Source organism: Theobroma umbraticum, unplaced genomic scaffold (assembly GCF_002168275.2).
Source record: "Theobroma umbraticum cultivar Fairchild unplaced genomic scaffold, ASM216827v3 scaffold_4.1, whole genome shotgun sequence".
Classification (NCBI taxonomy): domain Eukaryota; kingdom Viridiplantae; phylum Streptophyta; class Magnoliopsida; order Malvales; family Malvaceae; genus Theobroma; species Theobroma umbraticum.
In genome coordinates, this window is record NW_018397258.1 from 4,580,450 (window position 1) to 4,608,366 (window position 27,917).

Below are 27,917 nucleotides of genomic sequence, written 5' to 3' on the forward strand. Positions count from 1 at the left end.
ATGAACGAGATCAAATATCATGCTAATGAATGCAAGGACACATCAAACCATGTAAGATACAGCCAACATTTACATATCAATTTATCAGAGATAAATGGCGATGGCTTCGTTGCTTCGGGTATAACTTTCCAGAACACTGCTGCCCCAGGGAAACAGCAAGCAGTGGCGCTGCTAACTAAAGCCAGCTTCTTGACCTTTTACAAGTGTAGAATAATTGGGTTCCAGGATACGCTATATGCCGAAAGAGGATACCAGTTTTTCAGAGAGCGTGAGATCTCCGGGACCGTGGATTTCATTTTTGGTGATGCAACAGCCGTGTTCCAGACTTGCTACATATCCGCTCGGAAGCCACTAGCTGGGCAATCAAACACCGTGACAGCTCAAGGACGAGAAGTTTCCGCAGGAAAAGGAGGCTTTGTGATCCACAACTGCATAATAAGTGCAACTTCAGAATTGATTGCATCTGAGTATACTGCAAGAACCTACTTGGGCAGGCCTTGGAGAGACTTTGCTAGAACTGTTGTTATGCAAAGTCACCTGGACAACAACATTGATCCTCAAGGTTGGCTCGAATTTGACAGCAGAAGGTCAGACCTGGAGTTATAATATGCAGAATATGGTAACAGAGGTCCAGGTTCAGCAACATATGACAGAGTGAAATGGAAAGTATTAGGGTCATCGACTCCGCAGAAGCTTATCAATTTACGGTCAGGGAATTTGTCGATGGTGACATGTGGATTCCAGCAACAGGAGTACCGTATACTTCAGATTTCATAGACTGCTCTGGTTCTCTCAGGCGGAGATTCTCCAAGTGTAAGGTTTTTGCACTCGTTTTCAGCATTCTGGCAACACTAGCAATTTAGAATCAATGAAGCGTTGCGTTATGCTCAGGATGTAGAACATTATACAGCAACTTATATATTGTTGGTTAAAATCGATTCTTCCTTTCTTACTCAGAAGAACCCTTTCCCGCTCTCGTTCGGCTAGGAGGGCATAATCTGTTTTGTGTTGTATGTTCAGTGGGTTTGGAGGGCACTAATAATGTTATTGGTAATACATCATTAAAAGTAAAAATCATGTAGGAAATTTGCTGTTCTGCTTGTAAGTGTGATCTTAAATTCCGTATAATCATATAATTAAACTAAGAGGCATTACAATTTACAAATATAACCATGGAAAATAAAAAAGATGGAAAGAACTTTGGAGGGGTCATGGCGGCAGCGTATAACGGCCTCCAGGCATCCTTTGGAAAAATAACGTCTGGAGCGAATGAAACATTGATATCTTCAGCGAGACGAGCAAGATGCAACACAGCATTATTTTGATCAGTAAAAGGAGATGGTCAGTTTGTTCTGGTCTTGGTCCGTCAGAGAAGGACTCTTCACTAAGTCTTTGCACATCCAGCCGAATCCTCTACGTTCCCTGTCGCCTCTGCATAAAACTTTGATTCCAAATTTTGGATGGCTCGTGGAAGTATAACAACTGTAGCATCCGCATAATCTTGAGAGCAAATAGTGAGAATGTCCTTGAGAGCTGGATCTGTTGTTCGACTTAGCAATAGGCCTATTTGAGCTACAGTGTCCTTGGCCCTTTTCAGCGTGGCGTGAAGGACGATATGAGCAGGCCTTTGGCGTCTGCGGTAGAGCTTCGTGGGCCTGATCTTAGAGTAACCAAGCAGAGCTCGGTGTCGTTGCTACCGTTGCAGGTGTCGTCGATCACATCTGCTCTCACCGACATCAAAAACAATAACAAAACTATGAGCAGGACAAAATCTGCCACTTTCAAAGACGCCATCAACGTTTCTTTAAAATACACCAGAAATTGAAAAGCATTGGACCATTGATGCCTACTTATAGAGGACTGCTCAATTAGGAGTATTAACTGTAAGATCCTAGCTAATGCTGTTTCGCTAATACCTACCTTGCAACGCAAGAGATGAAGAGAATTGAACCATGAAAAGGGATAGCAAGAAATCTTAAAATTTTGCCATAACTAATTTTCGAATTTAATGAAAACTGATTATAATAAAGGGCAAACAAAACTGAAATTCCATGAATTAGAGTGGGGAGTAATTTTTTTTGCTCTCTTTTCCCCTAAACTTGACTCCTCAGGACACTGTCCAGCAACTTATCAGAAAATGCTAGAGCATCTCCGTGACCAGATTACTTCGTTTTCATTACATTAACTATCTGATAGGGGGAAAATCAATCAACACGTTCTACTGGAGGCAGGCTAAACCACATTTGCTTGTAGATTCATCATTCTGGATTAGGTTTTTATATCCGGTCTCTTTCTGCAGGAGTATCCCAATTTGGAAGAATTAAGTAATAAACTTAAGTTCCAATAAATGGCTAAACAAACTAAACTATACAATAACTGGAGATTGGCATCCACAATTCATATATGTACAGAAATCAGCATAGCCAGGTATTGCATCAAAATTTGTTTACATAAGATCAAGATTCAAGGATACCACATTGGCAACTTCAGCTATTTCTCCACATCATCTGGCAGCTTTCCTAGTTTCTTCTCTAAGAACTGAACCAGAAACCTGCTGTTCTACCAAGCTGCACCAACACATAACATTCAGAAAATAAATTCCTTGCATTTTATGATCACCATGAACAAAACATGGAGATATTGGGAATGAAGAGTGATAGTGAGAGAAAAATACATACCTAGGAGGATCATGGTCATCTTTTTCAGTTGTAGGAAAGCTTTTGTAAAATTGAACAGAAATCAAGCCTTCACTCGAGCCAACTGCTGGAGCAGGAGACCCCTCTAACAGCACACTAGCACCACGTCTGGAACATATACCTGCACGCAATGTTTGACCGAGAGGTCAGAAATTCTTTGACATAAGGAAAACTTTGGATCGTGAACCTCAAATTTTCCACACAAAGAAGTGGAAGACAACTTTGGTAGCAGTTGGCTGGCACATAAATGGATAGCTAAAGCACTTCTAACGTACATATAATGCTTATGACAATTCACATGAAGACACAGAAGAACAGGAGCAAGAAGCAAACAAGGTTTGGGGCAACAATTTGAGTTAAAGCATGCTCTCCTTGTATGACAATATGCCAACCAAAACTTTCAAGCCGATGTAGCACTGCCATCATGAAACATTTATGACAAGAACTGGAAAAGAGTTATTTTGAAACTATACTTTGTCTATGAATCAACATTTTCAAGCTCGATGACAATGGCTTAAAAGAATTGGTGACATCCAGTTGACCAAAAATGATACAGCAAGGACCAAAACAATTCCCAATATGAAAAGCCAATTATGATAATTTGCTAAGCTGATACAGATCCCTCTAACTAAGTGAAGACAACCTTGGGCGATGTCAACTCACTGACACATTGTTGCTTCTCAATCTAACTTGGAAAATATTAAAACTTCATTTCACTGCTCAAGATTCTCTAAATATAAAATGAAAATCTCATCCTTCTAACAGCAAACAATCTCATATAGCACCCCAAATAATCCTTTACGACATGTTGTGAACAATTTAACATATTACATTCCAGACAAACAAATTAATAGAGAGTAGAGAGTTGACATAGTTCTTTTCCATTGCGTTTTTCCTTTTCTAAGAGTAGGCTTGTCCCTTATAAAAATTTAGAATTTGAAATGTGCAAAATTGCATATAAGTGAAATTGCCTTATTTTGCAGATGATTTTCAAATACTTTGGAAATCTTGGAGGAGTTGAAATTGTTCCATCTTATCCATAGTAGCACGTCAAGGCACAATTATAACTACAACAACCAAGAGTCATATTGTCATTAAACTTGACATGGTTGAAACAGAGAAAGCTCATCAACAAATTTTAAGAATGAAAAAATATTTAATTACACAAATAAGTTTATTCAGCAAGCTAAATCTTTCGCTGATAGTCTAAAGATTAAATGAAATGATACGTTATTCAAATGAAACACAATAAACTAAGTTTGCTATTTGCCAAATGAACATACTTCACCCCTCAGACACAGACTTCCACCATACCTGGCAGTCCATGAAAGTTTATAGTAGACAACATATTTTAACCCGTGCAATTAAGATATAGGCCAAAGATTTTTCTGAGTTAGGAAGAGAATATTTTTTATTTAGGGGTCCTTTCTTGGAACTCAAAAGATGTCAAATACCTTGAAAGAGTATGACAAGGCAAAAGAGAACTGTGATGACCAGAGCAGAAAGGCTACTGCTTGATGATGACACCTTTGCTGCGTTCATCTTCTTCATTGCTTTAATTCGTTTCATCCTAGCACGTTTTCTCATAGCAAGTTCAGCAATCTCCCTCACCAACTTCTGGTCTGCAGCATCCAACAATGGACCTTTTGGAGGCCTTGGTGGCTTGGGAGGCTTCCTGGAGTTTGTCTTCTTACACTTCTCTTCTGCAAAGTTCTTCTCCGCAAGTGCCGCGAGATCATGACTCTCTTCTCCTTCTGAATTCTTGTCTACCAAGAACTCCATATTCTCAACCTCAACCCCACCAAAACTTGGGGAACTACTGCACAAGTTTATGCTGCATTCACCCTTGCCAATTCTATCAAAACTCAAAACATCACTCCAAACTCTACTGAAAGTTCTCTTTGCAGGGCTATTTGATGAAACATGATCTTTGATTTTTTCATCTTCACTGGTAGTCCCACCACTTTCAAGATCCACTTCAACATCTCTTTCTCTGGAAAACAAGTGATCCATTCAAAGAAAGCCTCTAATTCCACCCTAACCTTAAGAACCCTATTTTCCTCTACAGCTAAACTAAAGTTCAGTCCTTGTCTACATGAAAAACTCCTTTCAAATAAATCTCATCCACGGTAGGCCTCACCAAATTAAAAGCAAAACTCTTCGCTCCACAGTCCAAGAAAAGTTTAAAACTTTCTTTTCTATCAAAAGCACAGCCCCTAAACTTTGAGCAATCAATCGATCCTGTAATTGTAAATGCAACATCACATATTAGTAGTTGAAAATATAGGAAAAACAAAAGGTCTATTGAAATTTTCAGCAGCCACATGCAAAAGAGAACTTGGATGACAAAGAGAAGGCAAATTTGAGAGTTGAATGGCGAAATTTCACCATCCGAGACCCGATGGAACAAACCAAAAGAGAAAAGGACTTAAATAGGAAGTAATTATCTATTAACTCCCTAGAAAGCCAATAAAGCTTGAAATTTGAACTTCTTTTTTCTTTTTCTCGGAAACCAAAGATGGGATAACAATCAGTTCCCAGCATCTGCGTTATAATGCAGCTCCAGAAATAGATAAAAACAAAATAAAAAGTAAGGGGAATAAAACCAGGAAATTATTATTTATATTTATTTTTAAAAAAAAGACCTAAGCAGAAAGAACCTTTAAGATGAAAACCCAGAAAACAGGGGAAAAATACAACGCCTACAAAAAAAAAAAAAACATTTCAACATAAACGCAGCGGCACAAGTATAGAAAATTAGAGGAAAAAATGGAATGTACCTCAAGTGAACGAAAATGAGCTTGAATCGATGTCTACAAGGACCATAACCTGAGAACTCATCGTTGATTTCGTCTATCTTTTATCTCCAAACCGAAGCTGGACCATCTCAACACACGCAGATTAATTAATTAATTAATTAATTCCTGGCCTCAATATCTATAAAAACAAAGGGTTTTATATATATATATATATATATATATATATATATATATATAAATATGGTAAAGCACTCAAACTAAAAACAAAGAAAGCAAAGGTCGGGTTTGTTTTGTTTTGGTTTTGTTTGCCGATGGCTTAAAGTCGACGTTGAACGTGTCAGCTTCTACGGGGATGGTTACGGGCAGGTGCCAGTCAATAACAGTGACGTGCACAGCTCACTCTACGGCGAGTACTCAAATATTTTGAAACAAAAGAATACTTCTGTTTCGGTGATTAGATTAGATTATAAATATTGGCCCCAAAAGGATTTAGAATAGATAAAAGGGATTAGGAGGACTTAAGAATAGATAAACTTTGGCTTATAATTGAGTATCCTAGGTTTTTGTTTGAATAAAAGGAAAAAGATTTCCGGATTCCGTCAAATTGTTTTGTTTAAATGGTCTTATATATTTTTAAATTATTTTTATTTAAATAGAAGAAAATCATCAATTAATTATTTAATTTTTTTTTTTTGAAAGATGAGTTTTTATTAATCATAAGTTGAAATGCCGTGAGGAGTCTTTAATGTTGAGATTTGGAGACTCCTATTGGAAGCTATCATAAGAAGAGCCTGTTCTGAACAATTACAAGAGTAGCAGCTGCTCAATGAGCACTTGGCAACATCTCAACACAAATAATTTAAAAAACAAGCAAAGTTCTAGATAAACACAAATGTTAATTTGTTAACAACCATTTAACAACCATTTATCAACACAAATGTCAATTTGTTACAAATTTAAACACACATGAAATCAATTAATGAATTAGTTCGTAACGTTTGTAATGCCTTTGATCCCTAAGCTTATCCTCAATGCAACAAGGAAAGAGATAGTTCCTTAGAACAAGTTGGGCATGCAAGGGAATCTTTCTTTTTTTTTTTTTTTTTTTTGGTTTTATGCTATCTAATCCAAACTTGATGTGCAATCACGTTCTTATGGAATGTCGGTCAATTTCATCCCGTCAATTTCTTAGTTTAAAACCGAAATGGTGCGTTATCCCTTAATTCCAATGTTCCAGAGAGAAAAGAGAAAAGGAGAATAAAGAGTGAACTCTAGGTAGCGAGAAAAAAAAGGAAGATTCAGGGCATCTGCTAAGAAATTAATATTTCACGGTTTAGGTGGGCTTGGTGGTCATCTGTTAGCTACCAAGAAATGAACAAAGATGATAAATCTTGATCTTGATTCTAGCCCAAGCGTCAACGTGAAGAACGTGAAAGAGAAGAATCGAACTGTGGGGTTCAAGCATAAGCAGAAACAAAAAATCAAAGCTAAGTGAGCCCCTATTGCATGTGCTAATCTTTAGATTTTTAGCGAAAGGGTCAAGTTTATGAATGAGACAATATTTAAATGCGCATGAAAATGACTTGGAATATTGGACCACATTAGACTTTTAGATGGGCAAGGTTTAGCGGAAAGACCACAGGAATCAAGCCTGATAAAGGTACGAAAGGGCAGTTTGGTTCCAGCAAACCAGTTCAACAGAAGTCACTGCAACGCTAAACATAACGATGTGCATAGTATGACTCAACATACTTCATAGCTACAAATATCTGACAACACCAATCTTAAAAATAAAACAGTCTGATCTATTTCAGTAGCCTGTGCCCAATTTTGTAAGAAGCATAAGCATCAATACATGCATATTCTATCTGTGAACAGTCAAGAACCCTTGATTGCCAATCACTCCGGCTTACATACATTGGTTTTGGCATTGAAAGCCCCACCACTTGATAAGCAATATCTTTTAAGCCTGGTTTCCTGTAGAACAACAATGGCCAGCGGTTCATAGTCAACTCGCGAGCATCAGCAATACGGGCACATTGAAGCCCATACTCATCCCTCAGCTTTGTTGCATCTCTTTCAACCTCCACTCCAACATAAGTAACATTAGGATCTTGAAGGAAGCTCTTGAGAGATTGGGGAATGTAATCCAAATAGAACAGCTAGAGTATGAGGCACTTGGTTTCAATGCATAGCTGCAAAACAGCTGTTTTGTTGATCAATGTTGATATAGTATTAGGCCTCCATTCAGAATCCAATCCCTCGATTATCTGCTGTCCATTGTACATGGAACGGATGTTGCATACCCATGCATCAGCTACACAAGCCTTATCTGTGACTGTTGTCTCAATGAAGTTGCCTGAAAAGTAAACAAGGTAAGTGTTTGGGTTCAATGCCAATGTGTTTGCCATTCTTACCCTGTGCTAAGATTCTTCTGTTTCTCTCTTCGTTGGAGTTCTTTCTATAAAGCCGGGAAGCGGAAGAGGTTGGGTGTACTTAGATGGGAAGACCAAAAGTCTCACAGATACCTCTCAAACTTAGGTTCATACATCTGCTCGATAATCCAAGAAAAAGATTTAATAGGAAAACAATAAATTGCAACAATTGCTGCACCTATACTCATTGGAAACTGCGAATAGGTACTTGATAGACATGAACTAGGTTTCGACCTTGTCGTGAATAATTTCTTTGGAAGAATGAATAAGTTGTTAGTAGAAGCTTTGAATCTTGACTCACTACCAAATTAATGTCACAGCTGCCTGCATTGGGCAATGGAAAAGACTCCCTGGGAACTGAGAATCATATAGAGTTGGATGCAGGAGGGCACTGATAATTGGAAAACCAAGTCCTGTTAGAATTGATCTTATCTGCAGCTATAATTTGACTTCTGAGTTTCGACAAAAATGACAGGGAAACTCCCATACTTCCACCGACCAAATTTACTTGCTTTGTTGATTCAACAAGTAAATGTATACACTACTGCAAAAGTGCCAATCATTAATTTACTGTGTAAGATTTAATTAAGCAGATAAATGATACTGGCCAGAAAGGTGTAGAATTTGAGAGGAAGTAGCTCCATGAAGAACCCGTAAACAAAACATTAAAGCTAACTTAAGATCTTGGTACAGTTTATAACGCGATTTGAAGATATAAATATACGCTCCAAACGATTTATCGGGTACTAGCAGGAACATGTCAATTCCCTCTATTACAACGCATTATTCATGAGGTTCTGTCAAGGCAAACAAAATGTAGAAACGCAGCAAGAAATCCTTCACATCTCTCTAACAAGATTGTGACCAATTCTGTATGAAGCGTATGCATCAATACATGCGAACTTAACCTGCTCCACATCAAGAAACCTATAATCCATGTTATTTTGGCACTCATCGTCATTGGTCTAAATGCTCAGGTGTCTCGTTTGTTTTAATTGGATAGCAAAGTCTTTTCTAAAGCATTATATAATATTTATCTCATAAACAAATATATAAAAGTGAATAAAATTACTTTGAGATCAAAGTTCATTTCACTGTATCATTAATTCATAAAAAGCTATGTATTCTTCTATTTTAAAAGTAAATTTCGAGCTGCTTCTAAGCAACTCACACATTCATTGCAGAAACTACAAAACAAAAGAGAGTTTCCCCACAGCTCCCGCACAGAGCTTGCGCTGGAATGAGACTGAGCGCTATCCAGATAATAACTTGCTCTCAATCTTGAAGTAGGCAAAAGGATTAGCCACAGCATATTTAATCTGCTTCTTGTTAAGACGGATTTTACCCTCGTCACTAAAAACTACGCCGATGAGCTTCACTGAATCAACCATATGACCCAGAAAGTCCACCCCACAAGCAGCCAAGCGAGGCATTTGCATACCGCCGGCGGCCAATGGTCCCAATAACCCGGCATTATTGCATCCTAGCCCATATTCTTTCTCTAACTTGGCAAGAGTTTCTTTGATTCCAATGCCCACAAATGCAAGATCTGGCAGTTGAGGAAAATTGAGAGATATGGGCATTGAATCAAGAGAAGGAAGCTGAATTACAAGACATGTAACACCACCACCACCACAAAGTTGCAAAATTGCCACTAGGCTTTTCATTTCTGAATCTTCTCTCACGGTACGTTTTTGTCTAGGTCAGTGACTCTTCATTCATTGTACCGTCCCCATGACTGCCTACGTGGTAATCTTGAGTTTCTTCTGAATCTTCAATCATGGTCCGTTCAATATCTAGGCCAATCACTTTCCTCGCATTATCCCTGTTGGACAAGAAGTTCCGCATGTGGCAATCGGCATCTGATTCCCTTCTCGTGACAGTAATTTCAATTGTAGTGTCACCCAGGCAAACAGACATTTGAGTTGGCATCTTCGAGAAGGAACAAGAACTACTGGATTAGTCTGAATTTGGTACTTCATAGTATACATAAATATAAACACTACATATAGATGAATTAATACGCTTACAGGCATTCAGCTGGAATTGGGAATTTTGAAAGTTTTTCTCCAATTTTTGTGAATGGACATAAATCCCACTCGCTACGAAGTTGATGAACTCAAGACGGGTCATGATCATCCCAGTCTTCGAATATGGGCAGGTGATCGTAACCATAGTCCTTTCGGAATTTTCACAAACCCGCCCACATTTAAAATTTCGAACCGAACCTTTAAAGAGTCCAAAACCCAACAGACAAGGTCAATGACATGATAGCTTTGCCCTCATTGAGTACATTGTCGATTTCCCGCATGGTAAGACTTGGCCCAGCACTAGTCTACGAGCTTAGAGTAAAAGCTCTAATAATTCCAACGCCGGCGAAAGCATTGTACAAGTAGTTTATTCAACGTCAACAAATATTCTTTTTATTCAAATTCTAACACACAATTACATTCCTTCCTTTTAAAGAGAAAAAAAATCAATAATGATCAAAAAAGGATGGAGATATTGGGAGCTCTGCACTGCATTTGGAAAATCTAGAACTGATAGCTCTCTATCTTTATAATTGAATGGAAAAAATTAGGGAACCACAAATTCCTGATAATACTATGCAGGCATGCACTTGTAAAACTTAAAACGTTGTACCTTGTAAACAAACCTTAAATCCTTAATCATCAAAGCCAAAAGAGGTTTCCAATTTCCAGTAGCAGTGAACCAATTCAGGCAAATACTTGACTTCAACCAACCAACCCAAATACCAGAAACGCCCAATTACTTGAGAACTAATAAGAGCTCCATGTTTCATGTCCAGGTTTTCTGACCTCTTCAAACCAAAACAATTGTGATAACACCCAAATTACTTGAAAGAGAAATTAAAACCTGGCAACTACCTGGAGAATTGACACCCCGATAGTCCACAAATAACACATTATGTGATACCCACTATTGGTACAATCACAGCAGAAGCACACAAAAACAAATAATAAAAAACAAAATGGAAGAAGTGTTGGTGCTGCCATCTAAAATGAAGAGTCCATTACTTAATGCAAATCAACAATCATTCAAGGTTTGTTTCCAAATATTACTACTCTAACTAAAATCCCAAAACTGCATCTGACTTCCTTAAATAAAGAAGTCCTGGGCAGAGCCAAGTTATCAAATTGAAATTGGAACTACAATAAAACATCAAAGGAGTAGCAGTGTTCCCTTCTTAACTCTGATACAGAACCATCATACTTACCTAGATTTGAGCTCACCATCGTATTACTCCCTACCCGACCAAGATTTGGTGGACCCTGAAAATTTTTGGAGAAAAGCTTTAAACTAATTCAAAAGAGGAAAGAAAATCAGCAATACCCACAAAAACAACTCCACTAACTGTCATCCTAACAAAGTAAAACTCTAAATTAACAACCTAAACCCTCTAATAATCTTTCAAACAAGTACCACAAGAGAATTAAAACAATTGGATTTTCTCATCCACATCCCAAGTGCGACATCTCATGCAGCAAGAAACTTGCCATATATTTGGACAAGATCAAGAACAACAAACGATTTGTGCAAGAAAAGAATGAACAGAATCAATGATCTTTTCCCTTTATTAACTAAAGAGTGAGATAACTCACCAAAACAAGCCCAGTATACTGATTTAGTATCGATTGTAAGCTTTCCCAAAATCTTCACGCCTCTGACGTTGAAACTCACCATACGAGTCATGAGGCCTAAGGGGATAATTATCCATAGGATTTGGGTACCTGCCCCTTGAATCAATAGGTAAACTAGCTCCAGCATAAGGAGCATTGACTGTTGAGCCATCATATTCAGAATAAGCCTGCTGTTTATAAGCACCAAAGCCTGAAGCAGTCATTTGTTGCCGGGCCTGTTGCTGACGCCTTTGGGCATCCAATTGAAGAAATTCCTCCCACTGCTTATTTTGTGTGCCCCTTAACATAGCCAGTTTCTTGATGTAGTTCTCTCTCATCTCCTTGATAGTCTAAAATTTGTAAAACCACAAGTAATAAAATCAGAATTTCCATACTGACACAGCAAACAGCAGAACGGCTCTCCCTAGATGATTTAATGAGGAAGGCCACACAATAGCAGTTCTTTCTTCTCGTTCCCCAGTGTAACAGCAGTTCGTAAAGAAGCATGAACTTAACTTTGTAAAAGAGGTTAGATAATTCAATGTGACAGCACCCGGACACTGATAGATACCTCATATTGCCATCTCAAACATTCAACCCACACCATAAAAGCCCATATACAATCTAAATGGTGTACAGCATTCCATGAACATAAAGAATCTAAAAGGCATACAGATTAGCCCTAGAAGGATGCATAAGAAGGGTATAGACATAAGAGAACTGAGGAAGAAATCCATACAGTACTCCAGAGATATGTCCTACTACTAAACAAGAAAGAACAAAATCCTTCTCCTTTTTGGCTTTTACAATTTCGAACTTCATGGCGTTCATTGCAGTTAATTAATGGCTCAGAAAATTACAATCAACTTAGATCCTCGAAAGTCCAAAATATTTAGCAAATCCCAGAAAGATCTAGGATTGCCAAATAAGCCAGTTAGCACCAAAAGCACACACCACAGTCAAACAAGATAAATATCTTACCTCCCGGTGCTTATAATTCTCTTCGTCTTCTTCCTTATCACGAATTCTCCCAAGTTCCATTGCCTCTCTCTTATATTCCAACTCCAACTCATCTAACATTTGAGGGAAGGCAGGGTATTCAAACTGATTGCCAGATTGCAAATCAGATCCCCGTCTCTCAGTATCCCATGCATCAGTTCTATAAGGCCCCATGTTTTGATTATGACCATCATAGGAATTATATGAGTTGCCAGCATAAGGTAAACGGCCTGGAGATTTAGAGTGGCTTGAGCGACTCCTAGCTCCATCATTACCATAAGCTTCATGAAATGAAGAGTATGGTAAGCACTTGATTCGAATGCTAACATAGATGAGCGTTTAACTAGGCATACTATCTTATATTCACAAAGTGAACCCATCCGTTGCAATCCAGAAATGCTTTCAGTAAATAAGTTTGTTTTGGAGACAATCCATTCAATTCGGACCAACTCTTGACATATACTTCAGAATCGCACACAAAATGCTTGAACATAAGGACTTACCTCTTGCTGCAAACAAATAATAACCAATAAGCAGCATTATAAAGATTCACAATCAGGAAAAATTTATGCTACAACACACCCGAGCATGGGATTACCAGCTTTCTATGGATGCCGTAAACATATCGTATGCTGTCCCTACCTTGTGGAGAACGTCTAGAAAATTTCCGCAGATCCTCACGGACACGATCTTCCAGAGTCTATCTTGCCTGCCAAATCTTTGTTGAAAGTGTGCTGAATTATGTGGCCCTGAATGAGCCCTCTGTGATTCAGGGCGTCGCAACCGTGCACCAACAGGACTTCGCTCAGGTGACCTGGATCTGCTCCTGTGAGAACTAGAAGAACCCCTTTGATCACCTTCATCCTTTACTTTGTGTACAGCATCCACACCCTTTTTCAATATTAACCTATCCTTGCCCTGACGGTTATAAATTTCTCATCCATTTTGATTTTGCAACCAATATCCTTTTCAATCCTCTGTATAACTTTCTCCGTGAAAAGTGCTCTTACATGTGGTTCTCTGGCAGGTACCCTTTCAAAGAAATCCTGAGACTTGCGATTGGCTCCAAGGGTGGATGGACAACCCTATAAATGTGTCAAACAGCACAGCAAAGTAAGTTCTGCAAAATTAAACAATCATAAAAATGATATTCTACCTCCTTTAAATAGGGATGTCTACCATTACTTCAATAAGAAAGTGTGAGCTAGGGATCAAGACCGATGGCTAAAGTATTTAATTAATACTCTCAAAACAGGCATCAAAGTGGATTTCACTCAAGTCAGGTAAAAGTTGGCAAGTAAAAGGCTTAGGAGGACCTCAATGCCACTCAGTAGCTATAAAGGAAGATTAAAAGGTGCCACTATTTGACAACATAATATGAACAAAACCATGCTGTCCTGCTCCTCTGACTAGAAAAGAAAATCACAGCTACCCATCAATTAAATCTGCTGCAATGGCACAAAGCAAAAATTTCTGGTTGGGGGGGATTTACATATATGTGTGCAGGAAATACGCTTACACATTACATACAGATGATTCATGATATCCATTAATGAAACAACTAATGATACATTTGTATAGAAATAAGGATAACTTGGTAGGTAATACCTGAGTAAAGTGGCCTGATTCTCCACATATTTTGCAAATCATTTCTTCTTCTTTCCTCTTCTTCCAATTCCTCTCAGTAGCCTTAGACTTAGCCTCCCAAACCTTAGCTTCCCGGCTGGTGAAATCAGTGGGCACAGCATTGGGGTCACGCTGTTCCTCTTCCTCATCGGAACCAGCATGAGAACGTTTATTCTCTTTCACCCTATCTTGTGCCTTGGAAACTGTAGACCCCGGGGGCCCAGTGTATTCCTTGTAAATTTCACTGAAATCATCATCGATATCCGGGTCTGGTCTGTTTGCCATTGATATTAAAAGAAACTAACCATATATAATTTCCTGCGTAACAAATTCTCTCCATCAATACCCACTATCTGGAAGTAACCATTTAAGGAGAACAAAATATATAGGGAACATTTTCAATTCTAACAACTGTTTTCAGCTTTTGAATAGCCATCTTACAATCTATTTATAAAAACGCAACACTACAGATATAGAAAATTAATTCAAAGTAGCAAAAAGAAAAGAAAAAACAATTAGCGAAGGCACGATAACTGTGACATCGTAATATCATGTAACTGGAATCAGTTCAAGGAAATGAAAAGGCAGTAAACAAAAGAGAAAAGGGGATTCATACCGGAAAAACGAAGGTTTTGAGCGGCGAACAGTGCTGCGACGAGGAATAGAAAACTGCTAGGGCTGGGACCTTTCCTTCTGTATGTGGAAATAGCTTCGCTTCTTTTATAAATATTTCATTTCTACCTCTCTTTTTCTGTAGAATTTTCATTTTAAACCCCGCTTATTTGAAATACGGGTTCCCCACCCGTCTTTTTCCGTTTTCCTCTTTCCTAGTATTTCTCTTTTGGCTATATAACTACCCTTTTTATCTTTATACAATTTCAAATTTTAGGATCTCATCCTTCACTTGTCCCAATTCGGGACCCAAAATTTCCCTATTCTTTCAATTCAGGCATATATCCGTAACGATTGTCGGCGCGTACTTACATGCCCCGTCATCATTGATAATTGTCAAACAAACCGCATGTAACATGCTGATGTGGAAATTTGCCAATAAAAATTTATACTTTTTTATAAAAAAAATTGGAAAATTAACTATAAAATGAGAAGAGCTTGTTGCAATTCAAGGCTAACGCTTCTCCCAAAAGCAAGAACCATAAACAAAATAATTACAAACATTTAACATGCAATTATCATGATTAAAATTGAAAAGAATTTGAGAAAAAATATATATATATATAGATTCATTCCATACCAAAACCAATCAAGATAATCTTCAAATACAAATATTCAAATTAAGATAAAAACTAAACTCACAAAACGCAATCCAAAAATTCACAAAATTTAAAAGCCCAAGTTTCGATTAATCAATATATAAAAGTATATTTTTTGTAAAAAAATTTATTGATGAAAAATAACTTTTTGCTTGTTATATTTTCAAATTTTCATTTGTCATTTTAAATAAAATTTAATTATTATATTAAAGTTTGAATGCTGAAAGTTTTTTAGTGACAAAAATAGATCTTTATACTCATTATATTTCTAAATTTTCATTTACTGTTTTTAATAAATTTTAAATTATTATATAAATAATATTTATGATTATATGTAATAGTATTAGACAATAATTGAAATCAAAGACATAAACAATATTTTTACTTGTTATATTATTAAATTGGGATTTGCCATTTTAAATAATATTTAATTATTATGGAAATAATATTTACAATTATATATAATAGTACGAGACAATGATTGAAATTCAAACTTAAAAGTAGCCACTAACCCTAATTTAATTTCTAATTTTCTATCTTAAAAGATATTTTTACTCATTGTATGTCTAAATTATCATTTTTTGTTTAAATATATACAATTGTGCATAGTAGTATCAAATAGGATTACAATCCAAATTAAGAAGTAAATGCACTTAATAATTGAGATAAAGTCTAATATTATTTCTACATGGTCATGTTAAATATTGTTTATAACAAAAATTAATAATATCAATTCAATTTATATATAGTATTGAATTACTTTATAGTAAAAATATTTCTCTTAAATTTAATAACACTGAATTCTTTATAAATTAATATAAAAAATTGATTCATCTATACTTCAAATTTTATTATTAAAAATATTTATATTTTATACAAATTTTAAAATAAGAATTGTTCACGCAAATACTAATACATAAATATGATGTATTTTTCCTCTGTACCCGAAAAAAAAACCTATGGACTAATGTCTACTTGCTTCTGGACCCAGCCCATCTAAAGGGAAGAGAGGGTCCATTTCAAATTATTCACCTTATTCTCCCCATCTTCTTGTCTACTAACCGAGGAACTGCTGCTATTCCAAGTTTCCGACCTTTTTCCTCAATAATTTTTTTTTTGGGCGGTAATCTCAGGCTCCGAATTTATGCACATGGTTTTTCCTCGTATTTACTCCGCCAATTTTTTCTAGGGTTTCGAACCAATCGTCAGCATAGATGGAGAGGCACAGAGACCGCGGAGAACGGTTCAACGATCACCAACCGTTAAATCCAACTCCTTGGTTTTCTGATGACCACAGACCTAATTTCTCCTCCGACCACCATCACCACCACCACCACCACAACCACCACAATCACCATTACAACCACCACCATAACCAACAGCAATTCGAACACCAACAGCCTAACCAACACCACCACTTTGAACAATTCCCCGACCACCATCAACCTGGCAGTGAACAAAACGAAGCGTTCTGGTCCAACGGTGGCAACGGTCCCAATTCCGGTCGAAAGAGAGGGTTTCATTATTCCGGTCGAGGAGCTTCTCCAGGTACCGTTATATTACTCTTTAGCTTTATTTCTTTTTTCCCTTTTATTCAACTCTAAGAATTAATGCTCACTTAGGTTGCGTCCAATTGCCCCTTTTTCAATTATATTTTCATTTTTATCCATTGGAGGAGGTAACTAAAGAACATTTGTTTTTGATTTTTTTTTATTTTAAATCAGAGCATTCTGAAGTAGGCAGTCTTGCTAAACTCTATGTTGCAACGGTTCCAAGAATAGCAACTGAAGAAACTGTAAGGCATTGTCATTTTTTTCACAATTTTTTATTCGCTATATGTCCGACACCCGCTTCCTTGAATCCATAACTTAAATGTGATGGGTGAAGTGGATTATGCTTCTTATAAGTATTAGTTCCTAATAGTATAACTTTCCCATAAGAGTTCTTTGAGTATGTGACATGAGTAACTATTGGATATTTTCTTGTTTTTGTTAGATTCGCTCCTTATTTCAAGAACATGGAAATGTTGTTCAGGTTATTCAACCAAAGGATAAGAAAACTGGTGAACGACATGGTATACAAATTTTATTATTCAAGAATTGATTGTGATTAATTTTATGCATACCTGGTGATGTTTATTCTATACAAAGTGCACAAACTGCATCCAGATACTTGGTTTTCCTAGACTAAATTGGCACCAGACAGTAGTCTTTTCTGTAATTCTATTGACGTGGGTGTAAATTGTGCTGTTTCAGGATATTGTTTTGTAAAATATGCAACATTTGAGGAAGCTGACAGAGCTATTACAGCTTTGCACAATCAGTATACTTTTCCTGGGGTAAGTTCTTTTGTCGCAATCTAATAAGTAGTCTTCCAAGGCTGTTGGTTACTGTTTTAATTTCTATGGGTAGTGGTTCACTTTTTAGTAAATGCTTTTTCCAGGAACTGACTACCGTTAAAGTCAGATATGCTGATGCTGAACGAGATCGCCTTGGTAAGTGTTTACTATTTAGAACATACATGTATTGCTTTTGGAACCTTTATTCTTGTTCATATGCACAATATGTCTACTATTTCATTCACATGATGAAAATCCTGCCATCCTTTTACATGTTTAACTGTTTATTCTGCTATAGACAATATGATTATGTTCTCAGAGGAGCCTATTATGCAAATGAGAATCACAGAATGAACATAAAAGGTTTTTCTGCTTGTATCTCGAAACTACTAGGATTATGTACTTTAAGTTGCTTGAAATAGTATCCTGCTGGCTCTAGTTGGAAAGGATTGCCTGCAAAATACATCTTGATTTGTAGAAGTATGGTTATGGAACATGTTAAGTATCAATTGTGCTTGTTTTGTGGAAAATCTTATTCTTTTTGTCTGTGTAGAGTATGAAGTTTTTGTTTAGCTTAGATGCACTCCCTTTTTAATGATTAGAAGTATCCTATTGTTTGATTGGGGGGTAATGATTCTCTCCATGGTATCCAGGAGGAAGGAATTAAAGTGCTATGGTGAATTTGGTGTCACCAAAATGAGGGGTTTCAGAATGTTAGTTTGTTACTCATTCTTTATCTCTACAGATTGAGTAGGTTTTATCCTTTGTGAGAAAAATCCTCTTTACTCTTTTTGCTTCTGTAGATTGAACAAATAAAACTATTGTAATATACTTTTAGATTTTATTGATCATAAGGTATCTTGCTGTGAAAAACATTTTTCATGGATCACAAGCCCTTCAAAACAAGGAAAAAGGCAAAAGAAACCTTCATGAGCACATGCTGTTAGGCCTTCACTTAGTCATATATATTGCTTTTGTAACTTTTTTCAATATTTTGCTAAGTATATAATTTCAACATTGTGATGACATTTTGCTTTCCTTCTCTGTCTTTATTTATCCTGAGTGCTTTATTTGTTTCTTGGCAGGGCTACTTCCAGACAAATTATATGTCGGTTGCTTAAACAAACAAGCTTCGAAAAGGGATATTGAAGAAGTATGTTCCGAATCCATTGAGAGCTCATGCTCAGTTGGTTGCACCTCTACAAGATAATTTCATTTCTCCTGTTTGATACGATTTCTTAAGTCTAATATGAGTTGTAGGTTAATCAATAACAGAGGTTTAAGATGGAGGGAGGGGGGGGGGCGGGGGGGGTGTGGCTGTACATTTTGCCCAGGGATTTAGCAATTGCCAAATGTATATGCTGTGCATTTCATTCCATTGCACTGGCAATGTGATGAAGCAGCCCATGGGCAAGAATATTCTGCAATTGCACTTGCTTGCATGACTGTGAATACGTGCATGATATTTCTATTTGCATAATTCGTTTAGGTAACGGACTAACTTTATTCTGCTTAGGTTATATGGATGCATGGGTGTGTATGCATGCATGTCAATACTTACCAGCCTGGCTCAGATTATGTAGGATTTTGCATTTGATTCATAACCTGTCTCCCAAAATGTTGCTATCTCTTTGTTGGTTTTTGTCATTCACATGTCAATAATTCACTGAAAAAATAACATGAACCTCTTTTGTTCTTTTCTCAAAGTCAACTTTTGTCATATTGTACTTTCTTAATTGACTTTTGTGAGGTATCTTTTGAATATTTCTTCTGTCAGATATTTTCTCCTTATGGTAATGTTCAAGACATCTACATCGTGCGTGATGAGCACAGGGAAAATCGTGGTTTGTTCTTATCCCTATTATATCTCTTTCTCAACAGTCAATTTCCAAACTGCTTGCTTAGAATGGACATACTGGAAAACGTGTTTACTTTATATGCCAATGTAGTCTCCATAAATTAACCCCAGGCTTAAAATTGAAATTTGAATGATATATCTAGTTGTCTTATCTTTTAGTTTGGATTTGTAGGTCTTTTGAATAATTTGGTTTTCATACACTTAGGGCACAAAAAATTTCACCCCTATATAATCATTGCCATTTTTTTTTATAAAAGAAAAACTCTTTTCCACTTTGATTAATGTAAAAGAGTGTGTGGAATTATGATTTTGTCAAGAAATATAGGCATCATTATAATTTTCTAGTGATTTCTTGTGATATGCTTCTTCTGTAGACCTAAAACACTCTTAATCAAAAGTTAAATATGTTATAAGATTAAAGACTCATCAAGCCCATTGCTAGACCATCTTTTCTTGATTTCTTTAGCTATGCATGTTTCAATTCCTTTTCTCCTTTTTGAATCATGGCAATTTGTTAGTGACTATTATCAAGCTTTCAATATGTCTGCTTCTGAAATAGATGTTTATGCTTTTCTGAAGGGTGCGGATTTATTCAATTTTCTCGTAGAGAAATGGCTCTGGCAGCAATCAAGGGATTAAATGGAATTTTCACTATGAAAGTAATGCATGTTGATTATCGTTTTGTTATGTATACCTACTTTACTTCTGCCAATGAAGATTACTGATTCAGTTGCTTGTTTTCATCCCCTTCCCTCTTTAAGGGTTGTGACCAGCCATTGATTGTTCGATTTGCAAATCCGAAGAGACCCCGGAATGGAGAACCAAGGTTTGCTCCTTGAGACGTTATTTTGTTTCATAATTGTGAGAATTGTTAATTTATGCTTTGTGTGTCACTATCAGATTATGAATGAATTACGTTTATGGTCATGCCAGAGACTTAACTGATTGCCATTTGATTGGATGTCTAATGTACATACTTTAAGATCTGTTTATGAATATTCATATCAGGCTTGCTAGTTGGAGATTGCATCAACCTGCTATGAAGCAAAACCAATTTGGTAGTTTTGGTTCTACTATCTTCGATTGTAATGCATACATCAGAATTATTTTTGGCAATAACTTTCGAAGTTGGGGTTCTTGTACTTGAAGCCCAGAAGCATTGGTTTGTATTTGTTAATCAACTGGAACCAAAAGCAGATGTTGAGTTTTGTTGATGGAAACATGATTTATTGTCTCATTTGGCTTACAACTGCATGCTCTAATGATATGTTTAAGTTGGTACAACTAAACAAATTCATATTTAAACTATGTTAGCAAATTGTTGCACTTGCTTTCTTTCCAGGGTAAATTATATGTTTAACAGCATAAATGCTGGCTCCCATCCTCAAGAGTTGACTATGAGGTAACCTTGTCCCCTACTTGTCCATTATCTGTTACTATTTTCTTGTTCAATAGATTTGATCGAGCTTCCATTTTGTTGTTTACTTGCTCCAGACCTGTGCCAAATGGCCCAAATCTTGGTGACCCAATGGCAGGACGTATACCACCTAATGCATCATACCCTGTGCAACACGTTTTGACAAATTCACAACCACAGAGTGTTTCTCATTGGGCAAACCCTGAAGTTGCAGCATCTCATGTTACTCATCAATCTTATCCTCCAGTACAGCAAGCACAATCACAGGCGACTTCCTTGCCGTTACAGCAAATACAAACTCCTCAGGAAAGTTCTCAATCATCTCACCAATCTGTCTCTGAGCAGAAACAATTACCTCCGATGCCACCATCATCACAAAATGTAGGCCAGCAGAATTCATATGTACCCAAGCTAGAGGTAATTCGATAATGGAGTATATGTGATTTTATTTTCTTGTTACTAGAAAAATATTTCAAGTCTTGGTTTGCTTACAGTTAGACCCATGTGTTATAACTCATGTTGATCACTTTATACATTTATGGATCTCAAGAAATTTAAAAATTCAAAAAAAGAAAAGTTCATATCAATAAACTGTTAATTCTAGAGTGCTGAGTAGAGGTTGCTGGAGAGGCTAATCTAATATTGGCTCTTTTATCCATCAATGCTCCTAAGATTTGGCTTGACTGAGGCATTATAGATGGCATTATGAGTCAAAGATACTGCATGCTTCTTATGAATCCATGCCCCCTTTGATGGATATGCACTTCCTGGATCATACTTGTCTAAAAGAGAAACTGCTCCATGCTAGTCACTAGCCTAATAGATACACTGCTGCAATATAATTAACAACAATTAAAAAATCCATGAGGTCTGAGATTGTTCTGGGTATTTCTGTATTTCCTAATAAAAGAAAAGGAGTTTTCCAAATTTTCAGAGCCTTAACAAGCTGCATCGGTAGAAAGAACTCTTGAATTTAATAGAAAATAGATGTAGTTCTCAGGTCACTTGCATGCTTATTATTGGTTATTGGGATAATGATTTATTGAATTGAGATGCCTGACAGGTAATGCCCATGCAGATGCCTGTCAAAAGGATTCACTTCAAAATGTTGACAGCATTATCTTTTGATTTCCTTCTCTGTTTTATCCCAAAAAAAAAAAAAGATTCCTTCTCTGTTTATTTTCCCCTCGTATGATGGTGTGCTGTTAATTGAATATTCTACTCCAATGTAACACATTTCTCCAGTCTCCACAGACTGGAAGTAGCCAGACAAATGCTGCTACTTCAGTTGCATCCACAACCCAAAGTCTTGAGACAGTGGCTCCACTAGAATGCGACTGGAGCGAACACACCTGCCCAGATGGATACAAGTATTACTATAATTGTGTCACTTGTGAAAGCAGAGTAAGTTTCATGCCTTATATATCATTGTTGCATTTTGCAGTTTTAGATTTTCTTTCAATTTGAGCAATCTATGTAAAATTCATGTTGCAGTGGAAGAAGCCTGAGGAATTCATGTTATTTGAGAAACTGTTGCAGAAGCAGCAAAAGCTGCAACATCCTGGCCAACGGCTTCATTCTCACTCAACCATTCCTTCTACAGAACAAGTTATTCAAAATCAAGAGGTGCAGCTTCAGACCTGTCTCATGCATCAGAAATTTAAGGTCTAACAACCTTTGTCTACATTGGTCAGGATTTGTTCTTTTTTTCTTCTGACATATATCTTAATTATTCCCATTGCACCATGTCTTCAACCCGGAGACATGGAGGTAAATGTAACTGAAGAGTATCTATATGGATGTTTTAATTTTCTACAAAACTCAACTTTTGTTGATGTGTTTTGCATCTGTGGAAGCTTTATGTCATACTCTGTTCTCTTATTATGGCATTTTCTAAATGAAGGTATATTTGCTGAAATTCAGTATTTTCTGATTTTTCAGGAAGTGGACCATCTGCAAATCAAGGCAGAAACAAGTCCAATTGTTGATCCAACTTGTGTTTAACTTGTATCTGGTGCGAGCCTCTTAATTACTTAATCTGATTGAACTGTAGGTCATTGGTTGTCCATTTTCTATAAGCCTCTCATGCTATTTCCATTCTATAAACAACTTGCTATTTGTGATGATAGTATGAAACACATATGGAGATTAGGCACATATGCAATGCTTTAGAACAGTCACTCTCCTCAACCACACCATCTTCTCTCTCTCTCTCTCTCAATTGTAATTACAGTAGCTATAACTTAGGCTTCATTCTGATAAATGAAATCTGATGATTTTGGCCGTGCAGAGAACCTTTTAGAACCACGAAGTGAATCTTCAAGGATTATGTTTTTCTGCATTTTTCATTGTTTTTCGTTTATTTGCTGTTATTATTCTCAAAACCAAGCACACAAAGCGGGATAATTTAATTTAGGAATAGTGGAAGCCGCTTTGTAAGGCATGCATATTAGACTCGAGGGAGGGAGGGAGGTTGCTGACATTGCTTTCTGAGTGATTCTTTGTGGGACATCATCTAGTTGTTATTAGGCTACATAGGTTTTGATTTTTATTTATAATAATTAATTTATTTTTCATCACCTTCCTTGCGTCGCATCTTTCCTGGCTAACAGTGGTTAAATGTTGGTAGGTTAACTTGAAGACTGCTTATGTAATTACAACCCTGTTAATGAAATAAAGATTTTTATTTGTGTTCGTTAACTTATGTACACGAGATTTTCACTTAGAGATTGATTGTTGGATATGTTGCTTTAAATATTATATCCATTGCTATATGTATGTTGTTTTGTTGCAGTTTTTAATGTTCATTGTACAGAATGAAAATATGGAAATTTACAGCTATGTAAGGAAGTTTGTAAATGTTGTTAACCCCATTGCGGTGACCATCTTCTGGGAAGCATGTGGAAATGTAACTGCTGTCAGGCCAAGATTCCTTATGTCCTTGTTGCATAGGAATTTTCTTGGGGGTTATTTGTAGGCCGAACCTTAGGCCTCGCGTCACGCTTTCACCCTTTGGTAACCTATGAATTAATTGCAGACTAAGGTTAACTATTCTTTTGTCGTGGCTAGCCAAAAGGCCTAGGGTAGGGCCATTCAAGAGTGTACCATTCAGAACCTGATATATCGTCCTACGTTGCTTTTGTTGCTGCGACAAATTTTCTTAACTAGGATAAAAATGGTCATTATTACATTATTACGGTGTAATAATAAAGTAACAGTCTTGTGCGGCCGGTGGCGATAGTAGGTGGTAGGCCCTTGGAATCACGTAATGGACTATCTGACTAACAGGCACGAGGTTATCGTATTAGCTAAATGAAAGGCTGCTAATCTGCCCTTTTGCCATCACCATGTTTTTCTCAATCATCAGCCTGGCAGCAATATTCTTAACAGTGACAATTTCACATGGCCAGCAGACATACAACCACAAAGAAACAGTGGATAGCGATGTGAAATCCTGCCCCATGATTAAGAATAAAAGAATCAAGCTTCCATAGTGCATGTCTATGTAAATGGATTTCTTCGTCCTTCTATACACCGAATCCCCACCCTCACCATTCAATGAACCAAATCTATGAGCAATGGGTTCCATAGCATGGACGCAAGAAGAGTAGAGTTATTTATGTAACTTAGGCTAAAAGGTAGTCTAGTCGAGTTTATTGTTCCATCTGCCCCGAGCATATTTAGATACAGCACATTTAATTTTCTTTCTCACCAAATCCTTACAATTTGCAGGCCTCAGTGCCACGAAAAAAAAATTGGATTTCGTTGATTCCCAGACAAATAGAAAGCTTTCCAGCTCCCACATTAATTGCTCTCTGAAGAAAACCCCAGCCCCTCAAAATCTCGACTGCAGTACTTTCAATGGGGGAATCAATGCACATTCCTTCTACAACAAAAACAAAGATATAGGACAAACGAGGAGTCAGAAGAATTAAAGAAGAAAGAACCAAATTTCCGTGGCGTATAATCTCTACATATCCAGAACCACCATATGAGGCAAAAATGAAAAAAAAAAAAAAAAGAAAGAAAAGAAACCAATCCCAAATAAGAAAGTAATTCTTGCATTGGATCAAAAAGTAGAACCAAGTTACAGTAATAATATTCATCAAGGTTTGTATAAAGGGGTAGCGGGTTCCTTCTACAAGAAAAATCGCCACCTGTCAGCAAGAAAATTACATACCAGTGAACTGATTTCCATATACACCTCCTTTCACCCAAGTCAGAGAGAGAATTACATAGCGGTAATGGATTGTTCTAATCTACTCTTCTTTCAGCATGTGGGATGGTATAATGTCCTGAAGAAGGCCGTGGTCTTTAAGCAAAGAGGCCCCTGGAGTGCAAAAACGCCTCTCATGAAGAAAACTGGCATTAATATTGGAACCATTATGGCCAAAGCTCAAAGGAGACAAGCCATTGCCAAATGGCTGCTGATAGTGAGATGGAGTCCTTTGCATTGGCATGCCAAAAGTTGCTGCGGCTCCGGCGGAGATACCTGGAGTCAGATGAGAGCCACCGAGACTGGGACGAGGAATGACTGGGCTGGGATGAGTGTGTTGACCTTCGTAAGTGGTTACCACAATGCTTGGATCACTGAAAGATCTCTCGACTCTTTTCTTCACATTACATGAGGTGGTGGTGCAACGATAATAACTCCTTGGAAAATTAGAAACAGCACAAATGAACCCATCAAAAATTGTTGTCTGAAATTTTATGTAAAGTGGTAAAAGAAGAGCATACAGAATGAGGGGACTAAAATGGGTTAAACATTGAAGTTAGTACCTAGGAAAGGGGCTGTTTTTTACAGCTTTTTGGCCGTACTTTCTCCATCTGTACCCATCTTCCAAATGATCAACCTCGCTCTTTGTCATGAACGCGAATCTCGGCTCTCTCTGTCTCTTCTGATTTGTCTTCTTGGGTTTCAACCTAGACCCACCATCACAAACGCCAAAAGCAAAAAAATCCAACAATTCTTCATCAGCTTCAAATCACTTTGATGGAAAACAAAAAAACTCATTTCTTTTCCAAATTAGTTTCCAAATGGGGTTTCTGTTATGCAGTAAACCAAAACACAAACTCAAACATAGACACCAAAGACCCATCTATGTCTTGGTCGTTTCTTCCACGGATTTCTCCTCTCTCGCTTTATTTTTTTTTTCCTAAAAGAAAAGAAATAAAAAGAGAACAAAATCTTTTAAAATAGAAAAGACAAGAAACTCACTGTTTTCTGTTTTTTTGCTGGTCTTCTTCTTGGTCTACTCCTTTAACAGGATCATCATTGACAGCCTCACTCGATGCTGATGAAATCGAGGAAGAGTTTGGAGTAGCAGGCTGATTAAAAACCTCAGAAGGAGACTCGATCTTCGTCGAAGTTGGATTCGGAAGTTGGGTTGCAAGAGATGGTACCTGCTGTGCGATATCGAATAAAGGAGTACTACTCAAGTCTTGAACACCCAGTAACTCCATAAACCCTAATGGCATCTTCTCTCCTTCACTCAAATCAAATATACTTTGTAATGGGAAACTATTCGCTATATAATCAGAAAACGGTGATGAGTTTCCCACAACATCTTCCATCTTTACACCCTCTTTTCTCTCCATGGATCAATCAAAACTCCAATTTTCTGTTCATCAAAAAACTTGCACTCACAAGAGAAAGGAATAGAAAGAGAGAGAGTGAAGCTTTGTTCAGTGAAAGAGAAAGAAAGAGTCGAGTAGGGTTTGATCTGATTTATAAGGTTGGTGAAAGAGAGAGAGTTTTAGGTTTAGAAGAAAGTGAGATTTTTAGCTATAGGAAAATGAAGAGAAGGAGAGAGAGAGAGCTATAATAATGGGTTGGCAAAATGGCAACAAAAGAATTGACTGGCAATTGTAGGTCAAATTTTTGTACGGGCATTCAACAGTGCCGGTAGCCGTTCAACGCATAAGCTCATCGTTGGTCCTACTGTATGGTCGACCCTTTCATACGTAGATTTTGACCGGTTAACTGGTTCACATGGCGTGAACGGCGTAAAACCCTTTTGGCTTTGGAAAACTCGGCCCCCTTGTTTGTCCCCTCTGTATTCTTGCTCCCCTGCGTCTACGTGTAAATCAAATAAAGATAGATAAAATGAAAAAAAAAATATATGAAAATAATATCCTTTTTAATATATTAAAAATCATCCCATTAAATGTTAATTATTATATTTAATATTAAAACATTACTATAAATAGTATTTTAACTAATTTCAAAGAATATTCTAAAATTAAAATATTCAAAATTGTGATTTTTTAATTTCAACATTTAAATTTTATATTATTTACACACAATATCATTATTTTTACTTTAATTTTGAATCATTTCACACGATTCTAAAGTAAATTTGTATAAGATATTCTCTTTCTTCTTGTTTTAATAAAATGATGTGGACGTTGTAATCTTTTAGGCTTGTATTTTCTTATTAAAAGGCAACGTGTATGGTGGTGAATTTTGTTAAAGAGGATAAGATAACGTATTAATGTAATGTTTCGCTTAATAAAGTGCGAGGGGACTTTCATCCTATAAGCAAAAAGATAATGTAGGGACTACGTTCTATTATTTAAACTAACTAACATTATAATAATCTTAATTTCATTGTTAGTGTAAGGTCATTCTACTGTTTGAATGATTTATGATTTGGACCATGACTCTACTACTATCAGAAAATATCCATGGTTTGTACATTTTCCCTATCTCACACGAGGATTCTACCTTTTCTAAGAATTCGAAATAATTCTCTCATTGAATTGCGGCAGCCGAAACAAATTCTTTCTTTGGAACTTAATAGGAATTAGGCGCTAACCGGCTGGAAATATGTAGTGGTTTTGTCCGCTTACAAAGAACCTGAACCAGGAAAGATTC

At 36.8% G+C, this 27,917-nt stretch overlaps 6 protein-coding genes and 1 pseudogene across 10 annotated transcripts; 2 read left to right on the forward strand and 5 right to left on the reverse strand.

The window, feature by feature from the left end:
- On the forward strand, window positions 1–863 carry LOC110414462 (pectinesterase/pectinesterase inhibitor PPE8B pseudogene; annotated as a pseudogene).
- A 1,462-nt stretch (window positions 864–2,325) lies between these two features.
- On the reverse strand, window positions 2,326–5,833 carry LOC110414441 (uncharacterized). The gene is given in 5 exon segments (XM_021425632.2): window positions 2,326–2,535; window positions 2,537–2,567; window positions 2,679–2,817; window positions 4,151–4,937; window positions 5,477–5,833. Coding segments are annotated over 4 exon segments (774 nt in total). The 5' UTR covers window positions 4,710–4,937; window positions 5,477–5,833; the 3' UTR covers window positions 2,326–2,490.
- A 1,427-nt stretch (window positions 5,834–7,260) lies between these two features.
- Window positions 7,261–7,866, reverse strand: LOC110413853 (3'-5' exonuclease-like). Its single transcript, XM_089783045.1, has 2 exons — window positions 7,762–7,866; window positions 7,261–7,617 (listed from the first exon to the last, which is right to left on the reverse strand). The coding sequence occupies exons 1-2, from the start codon at window positions 7,864–7,866 to the stop codon at window positions 7,261–7,263; spliced, it is 462 nt and encodes a 153-aa protein (XP_089639171.1).
- Window positions 7,867–8,906: 1,040 nt separating this feature from the next.
- LOC110413852 (Polynucleotidyl transferase, ribonuclease H-like superfamily protein) lies at window positions 8,907–11,180 on the reverse strand. Its single transcript, XM_021424848.2, is given in 3 exon segments — window positions 8,907–9,591; window positions 9,593–9,822; window positions 9,921–11,180. Coding segments are annotated over 3 exon segments (684 nt in total). The 5' UTR covers window positions 9,927–11,180; the 3' UTR covers window positions 8,907–9,143.
- A 558-nt stretch (window positions 11,181–11,738) lies between these two features.
- Window positions 11,739–14,446, reverse strand: LOC110413851 (Zinc knuckle (CCHC-type) family protein). The gene is given in 7 exon segments (XM_089783228.1): window positions 11,739–12,250; window positions 12,253–12,289; window positions 12,513–12,811; window positions 13,173–13,229; window positions 13,232–13,450; window positions 13,453–13,615; window positions 14,139–14,446. Coding segments are annotated over 7 exon segments (1,512 nt in total). The 5' UTR covers window positions 14,442–14,446; the 3' UTR covers window positions 11,739–11,816.
- A 2,013-nt stretch (window positions 14,447–16,459) lies between these two features.
- On the forward strand, window positions 16,460–23,325 carry LOC110413303 (flowering time control protein-related / FCA gamma-like protein). Of its 4 annotated transcripts, none has more exons than XM_021424065.2 (14): window positions 16,460–16,975; window positions 17,152–17,222; window positions 17,423–17,501; window positions 17,683–17,765; window positions 17,870–17,921; window positions 18,851–18,918; window positions 19,543–19,609; window positions 20,203–20,282; window positions 20,385–20,449; window positions 20,966–21,025; window positions 21,118–21,457; window positions 22,295–22,444; window positions 22,535–22,705; window positions 22,982–23,325. In XM_021424065.2, the coding sequence occupies exons 1-14, from the start codon at window positions 16,642–16,644 to the stop codon at window positions 23,042–23,044; spliced, it is 1,683 nt and encodes a 560-aa protein (XP_021279740.1). In that variant the 5' UTR covers window positions 16,460–16,641; the 3' UTR covers window positions 23,045–23,325. The 4 variants fall into 4 exon arrangements, with proteins under 4 accessions (XP_021279740.1, XP_021279742.1, XP_021279741.1 ...); XM_021424067.2 differs by having other exon boundaries at window positions 16,461–16,975; window positions 22,286–22,444; window positions 22,535–22,729; XM_021424066.2 differs by having other exon boundaries at window positions 16,461–16,975; window positions 22,286–22,444; window positions 22,535–22,666.
- An 882-nt stretch (window positions 23,326–24,207) lies between these two features.
- On the reverse strand, window positions 24,208–26,823 carry LOC110413304 (WRKY transcription factor 68-like). Of its 2 annotated transcripts, XR_002444932.2 has the most exons (4): window positions 26,259–26,823; window positions 25,820–25,963; window positions 25,221–25,693; window positions 24,208–24,926 (listed from the first exon to the last, which is right to left on the reverse strand). XR_002444932.2 is itself a non-coding variant. In XM_021424068.1 (3 exons), exons 1-3 carry the CDS (start codon window positions 26,636–26,638, stop codon window positions 25,300–25,302), a joined length of 918 nt encoding a protein of 305 aa, XP_021279743.1. In that variant the 5' UTR covers window positions 26,639–26,823; the 3' UTR covers window positions 25,086–25,299. The 2 variants fall into 2 exon arrangements, 1 of the variants encoding a protein (XP_021279743.1); XM_021424068.1 differs by lacking the exon at window positions 24,208–24,926 and having other exon boundaries at window positions 25,086–25,693.
- Between the last annotated feature and the right edge of the window lie 1,094 nt (window positions 26,824–27,917).

Excerpts from the sequence above, each read along its gene's own strand:
- LOC110413853 (XM_089783045.1), bottom strand. The coding sequence starts at position 7,866 with ATGGCAAACACATTGGCATTGAACCCAAACACTTACCTTGTTTACTTT. Across the intron at positions 7,618-7,761 it reads CTTGTGTAGCTGATGCATGG|CTGTTCTATTTGGATTACAT; the intron begins GTATGCAACATC and ends CTCATACTCTAG.
- LOC110413303 (XM_021424063.2), top strand. The coding sequence starts at position 16,642 with ATGGAGAGGCACAGAGACCGCGGAGAACGGTTCAACGATCACCAACCG. Across the intron at positions 21,026-21,117 it reads CCTCAAGAGTTGACTATGAG|ACCTGTGCCAAATGGCCCAA; the intron begins GTAACCTTGTCC and ends TACTTGCTCCAG. Across the intron at positions 22,445-22,534 it reads GTGTCACTTGTGAAAGCAGA|TGGAAGAAGCCTGAGGAATT; the intron begins GTAAGTTTCATG and ends TTCATGTTGCAG.
- LOC110413304 (XM_021424068.1), bottom strand. The coding sequence starts at position 26,638 with ATGGAGAGAAAAGAGGGTGTAAAGATGGAAGATGTTGTGGGAAACTCA. Across the intron at positions 25,964-26,258 it reads CAGCAAAAAAACAGAAAACA|GTTGAAACCCAAGAAGACAA; the intron begins GTGAGTTTCTTG and ends TGGTGGGTCTAG. Across the intron at positions 25,694-25,819 it reads AAAAACAGCCCCTTTCCTAG|GAGTTATTATCGTTGCACCA; the intron begins GTACTAACTTCA and ends TAATTTTCCAAG.